At 35.6% G+C, this 6,708-nt stretch overlaps 1 protein-coding gene across 1 annotated transcript; it reads left to right on the forward strand.

The window, feature by feature from the left end:
* The first annotated feature begins 1,235 nt into the window (after nt 1-1,235).
* LOC122800262 (hybrid signal transduction histidine kinase E-like) lies at nt 1,236-2,750 on the forward strand. Its single transcript, XM_044069752.1, has one exon. It carries the CDS (start codon nt 1,236-1,238, stop codon nt 2,748-2,750), a length of 1,515 nt encoding a protein of 504 aa, XP_043925687.1.
* The last annotated feature ends 3,958 nt before the right edge of the window (nt 2,751-6,708 follow it).

Genomic DNA, 6,708 nt, shown 5'->3' on the forward strand with positions numbered 1-6,708 from the left:
GGCCTATGGAAGCATAAACATATGGTACCCTGCACTACGACACACATGTAATGTAGGTTCCTGTGCCCCTGTCATGCAGAGCCACAGGAGTGATTACCTGGTTGTGTTTCCTATCTCACATGCAATCATCATGGTTATTGATGGCAACTGCTAATGAGGACCTTCACATGCTGTTGATAGGTGGTTGGTTCGACAGTATGGCATGTGTCTGTGATGATGATGTGCCAGTCAAGCATGTTCTGCTTCTTACATTACAAGGTGTTGGGCAGTAGAGTGTGTATCTTTTCTGGTGTTCCATCTGTTTACATGGAGCATGTCCAACACCTGTGGGTTTGCCATAGCTTTGTATGTTCAAACAAATAACCAAAAAAGAAACTGGTGAAAAGACAAACCAAATGGAACTGGAAACAATTAGAATAGACCCAAGATAATGTTCACCGTTTATTGTAAGCGCTTTCGGCTTAGTCCTTACTAAGCCTTCTTCAGACAAACAGTGAATACTACATTACTAACAGATTATATACATTCATTACTTAATTGATTATTACTAATTAAATGGCAAATTTTGACTAATGCACAGTCATATCCTGGTTTAAACGAAACTATGTCAATTAAATGTATGTTAAAATTATTGTCATTGAATAGATAGATGTGTGAATAACATATATTCATTTATTGATGAATATTTAAACAAGTAATGTGTTTAAGCCTGGTTTGTGTGGTATTTTTGATTTCATGTTGATTTTAATTTATTAAATATAATAATTCATATATTATAATAACATATACATCCCATCGACAGCAGTTTGTTTCCGATTAGGGATGTATAATTCAATGTATTTATAATATCAAGCATATGTATTTATGAATTACTATAAAATTGTATATGAATTGATGCAGACATTTTTTGTTAAAGTGGTGAGGTTTCTATACCTTTTAAAGGTTATATATATATATATTTTTAAAGGTTATATTCGGTCTGTATTTTAAGAAAATTTATAGTTACTGAACATTGCCCTTTTAATTAGTAATAATCAATTAAGTAATGAATGTATATAATCTGTTAGTAATGTAGTATTCACTGTTTGTCTGAAGAAGGCTTAGTAAGGACTAAGCCGAAAGCGCTTACAATAAACGGTGAACATTATCTTGGGTCTATTCTAATTGTTTCCAGTTCCATTTGGTTTGTCTTTTCACCAGTTTCTTTTTTGGTTATTTGTTTGAGTTTACGTGGAATGGAATCTGGGAACGGAACCGACTCACAACCTCTATTTGATGATACGGATGGTATGAACACTGTTTTGGAACCTACTAATGGTTCACAGCAAGTCGATGCTATTGGGAACCTTACCGCTTTAGTAAATGTGCTTCTAGGCAGAGTAGAAGCACTTACACAGAAAGTGGAAGCTTCGTGCAGAGTTGAATGTTCAAATCGAACTGTTCCGTGTAACAGGTCAGCAAACACGGAAGTTCGTCAACACTTACAAGGTACTGTTGATACGCACATACCAGCATGTTTGGTGGATAGCAAAGAAGCATTTCCACCTCTCGTTCAAAACGATAGCGTTTCTGGTGTGTTGGCTCAATCCGAGCGAACACAAACAGCCACTATGCAGTCTGTTCAGCATATTCAGCATGCCGGCAGTTCGGAAAGCCCGATTCAACCGGGACAGAGACAGCCTGCAGACTCGCAGTCAACGGGTGGTGCTGCTACAACCAATATTGGATTACCTCCTTTAAACGGGAGGTCTACTTATGCTAATAGACTTGTCCGTAACAACGGGATTCCTGATATCAACCATATGGGACAAGGTAATCCAAACAGCTTCGTTACCGATAATAGACAATATAATCGGAATATCACAGATGAATGTAATGTAAATGTACGGGACATTCCTTCTATGGCATCATTTTTAAATAATGGTGATTTTTTTACAGATGCAGATATTAATAATGCAGGTCAACATTTGTTTAATTTACAAAACAATAACACGCTAATGAATGTTATAGATGAATTTGACATTAAAATGTTTAAATGCAGGAAGCTCCAATTGGAAGTTTCATATCTTACTGAATGTATAAACAAAAAAGTTATACCTAAGGGTCTCCGTCAATGGAGATTTCCAGCAGGGCTTGTAGCTGGCTCAACATTTCATGCTGAATTGTTGGAATTGTTTGATAGACAAGCAGTAGAATTTTTAAAAGCACTTATCAACTTTTATGATTCAGAAATAATTAGATTTAAGGGTGAGCTTGAGTCTCTGGACCAAATTATAAAAGGACACATAGATTTCTCAAGATATAAATTTGAGTATTGTCGAATTTATACCAGTATAGATACAGCAATGGAGAAATTCTTGAGTACTAAAAAACGCAAGCTCCAGAGGGACATTACTGCGTACGCTAATAATGAAGCCTACCCTGACCCCCCTCCACTTAAGGCTGAGACTATAAACAATCAGGGTATTCTAGTTGAATCTAACGACCAGGTAGCGCAGAATGATGATGGTCATCATGTTTCGTCTATATCAGCTAATGAGCCAGTTCAAAATGTACAGCTCCGACGGAGTGAAAGACTTATCAATCAGCAAAATAATAGAAATAATAATAATAACAATTGTTCCGTAGGAAATAATAACCAATCTAATCAGGGTTTTCACCCCAGGAACAACAAACGTTCGAACAACAACAGGAACACGAACGTCAATTCCCCATTAATGAGGAATACCAGGAGGCAACCCAAGAGATAGAGTTTTCGGCTATTAATAATACACCTCCCTTAAAAATATTGGTGTCATCAGCAGGAGATTTCAAGGTTTTTAATTATTCCACATTGACCATTGATGAACAGATGGTAAACCTTTTATCCAAAGGCTTGTCCTTTGTACCAGATAAGACTATAGATGTGGCAGAAACTATTATTGACTTAAAATTGTATACACGAAAGCTCAATTTAAATATGCTTATGGGTAATAACCCCTCTATTACTAATATTTTAAGGGTTTCTAGTCAATATAATCCACCATTACATCCTGATTTACACATTTTTGATAAAATGTGTGAACTAGACATAAGAAATATAGCTAGTTCTCACAGAAACAAGCATAGTAAAAATCTCACTGAAGATGAATCTAACCTCATCACCTTAATTAAAAGCACTGATATTAGGGTAATGAAACCCGATAAGGGAGGCGGTCTTGTCTTTATGGACCAACAAATATATAATGACAAGATTGAAAAACATCTTAATACGGAATCCTATAGTCAAATATCTAAAAATGAGGTAAACGGGGCTTATAGAAAAATCAAACAATGTATTGAAGAATTGTTTATTGAATCTTCTGTTGACATTCAACAGTATGAATATATTTCTATGGGAGCACCAATCATTCCGGCTATATTTGGAGCCCCAAAAATCCATAAATCGTTGGTTGATCCACCTTTTAGAATAATTGTAGATGGTCGTGGTTCAATCACTTATGGATGTGCAAAACTTATCGATAACTTACTAAAGCCAATTTTATCCAAACAACCTCAGATTTGTAAAGATTCGTGGTCATTTTTGGAAGAGATCAATAAACTTACATACCACGAAAATAGCACATTCATAACAATAGATGTCAAAGACCTATACACAGTTATCCCCCATGATTTAGGGATTGAATGGGTATCTGAATTTTTGGTAAAGAATAAAATCGATTCCAGTGATATTTATTTAATAACGTCCTTATTGGATCTTATATTAACTAATAATTTCATGACATTTAATAACAAATTCTTTTTACAGAAATCTGGAGTCGCCATGGGTTCCCCATGTGGAGGCGCATTCGCTAATGTTGTAATGGCCCACTGGGAACATACCCATTTATTCACAAACCCATTGTTTAATAACAATGTCTCCTGGTACACTAGGTATCAGGATGATATGTTTTGTTTATGGAAAGGGGACCCAGAAGACATTGTTGGATTCATAGAATCAATTTCAAATTCCACTTCTTTTCTAGAATTTACATATGAGACAGGATCTGAAGTCATTAATTTTTTGGATGTCTCATTGTATAAGGATAGAGTAGAACATTCCTATAAGAGTAGAATTTTCAGGAAACCTACATACTCGAACAGTTTTTTGCATTTTTCTAGTTGCCACCCAATGCATCAGAAACGTGCAGTCATCAAAGGACAAATGGTTAGGGCAGCTCGCATGACCTCAGACATTTTTGATTTTGAATGTGAATGTGATTTGTTACAGAACATGTTTATCAATAGGGGCTATCCTGAATATTTTATTAGAACTATTAGATCTGAAGTTGTACAGAAACGAAAGTTAGGACACTTTCTACCACTATTACAAGTTAATTCAGGACCCCATTTAGAGCTTGCAATATCCCCGACTAATATGGTCAATGATAGTGTGAATGAAGGTAATATTGAAAATACATCATATCACGTTAGTTTTTTGCTAACCTATTCATTAGATCACAAGTATCTAAAAGATATGTTGTACAAGAATTGGTCAATTATCAGAAATAATGAACATTTATTGGTTGCCTTAGGGAGTAAACCAAAGATTACATATAAGAGGGGTCCAAATTTGAAAAACATTCTCGAGAAAAAACATAACATTTGCATTACACATTCAAACATAAAAGGAATGTTCAAATGCGGTAGCTGCCAACAATGTAAGTTTATATTCACTGGACATACTTGTGTCATCAATGAAAAGAAGTATTTTCTTAATGTAAAATATAATTGTGACAGCAAAATGGTGGTCTATGCTGCATTATGCCAACAATGTAATGGATTTTACATAGGAAAAACGGAGAGAAAATTTAGGCAGAGAGTGTATGAACACATATATGCTATCAATAAAGGTGACCCCAATAATGCTCTAGCAAAGCATGTTTCCCAACATCCATCTCATACATTCAAATTCACCATTCTTCAACAAAGAATTTTGAATATTAGAGGGGGTCCTTGGCAATTGAATTTAGAATTAGATGAGTTAAAATGGCAAATTTTGACTAATGCACAGTCATATCCTGGTTTAAACGAAACTATGTCAATTAAATGTATGTTAAAATTATTGTCATTGAATAGATAGATGTGTGAATAACATATATTCATTTATTGATGAATATTTAAACAAGTAATGTGTTTAAGCCTGGTTTGTGTGGTATTTTTGATTTCATGTTGATTTTAATTTATTAAATATAATAATTCATATATTATAATAACATATACATCCCATCGACAGCAGTTTGTTTCCGATTAGGGATGTATAATTCAATGTATTTATAATATCAAGCATATGAATTTATGAATTACTATAAAATTGTATATGAATTGATGCAGACATTTTCTGTTAAAGTGGTGAGGTTTCTATACCTTTTTAAAGGTTATATATATATATATTTTTAAAGGTTATATTCGGTCTGTATTTTAAGAAAATTTATAGTTACTGAACATTGCCCTTTTAATTAGTAATAATCAATTAAGTAATGAATGTATATAATCTGTTAGTAATGTAGTATTCACTGTTTGTCTGAAGAAGGCTTAGTAAGGACTAAGCCGAAAGCGCTTACAATAAACGGTGAACATTATCTTGGGTCTATTCTAATTGTTTCCAGTTCCATTTGGTTTGTCTTTTCAATAGCTTTGTATGTTGGCCAGGGGTGGCCTCTGTGTAGGCGGTATGCAACACAGTGTACAATTGGTTTGGTAAGACAGTCAGCATAGGGCATCTGTTGTAATCCGGTTCCACTCTTTGTGAGGTATGTGTCTGGCATCTACTGTTGCTGTGTATGTGTTCTGCGGTACATACCAACAGGGACATTGTACTCTATGATGGGTGTTATGACTGATGAGTGGAGTGGAACCCTGACCTCTGTTTCCATGGATGACACAAATTTACTGATGACATATGGACTGTACTAGTTTTACATGACTAGTGTGGCACAGTGATCATCATTAGGGACACTACTGTCCACCTGTGTCCCATAGTCTCTTATCACACCTTCGGTGTTGAGTACACTACCACCTATGTGTTAGTTCATGGGTACAGGGCTTTTAACAACAGGGATGGCAATACATGTACAACATTCAGCTGAGGCATACATTTCAACATCCACTGGTGTACACATTGATATGCATATCAGCACATATACAGTCCACCTTTCATGGTGGGAATATCAGTAATGCTAAGGTTGAGGGGGATACAATTATGTAATGATATTGCACAGTCTTGTGCAGAATGCATGGTAGGTGTTCTCAGCCCATATATGTTTAGCAGGAACCCATATCTGGGAGACTATATACCTAACAAAGCATACCCATGGCATTTTAACAACACATGTCATATGCCAGCACTGTATGCTGTCTTCTTTGACACACACTATACCCTACATAGATATATGCACATAACCTGCACCAACATCTACATGTCTGCCTTTCACAAACAGTTGCAGTATGTCCCTTGCTCTATGCACATGTTCAGATGCTCAGAAATCAGACACACATGTATCTTGACATATGTGTGTGCCATACAGACACAAGGTCCACAATGTTCTAAGACCATACACCTTACGGATGACCTGTTGGGCCTTGCTACAGGTAGGATAGTTGTCACATGTGTGCATACAGTAATAGTACAAGGGTATACATAGCTGCAACTGGTACATCACTATGCTAGCCTGCTACAGCGGTTGCCAA

The sequence above is a fragment of the Protopterus annectens genome, chromosome 4.part0, assembly GCF_019279795.1.
Source record: "Protopterus annectens isolate FY-2018-M chromosome 4.part0, PAN1.0, whole genome shotgun sequence".
NCBI lineage: Eukaryota > Metazoa > Chordata > Ceratodontiformes > Protopteridae > Protopterus > Protopterus annectens.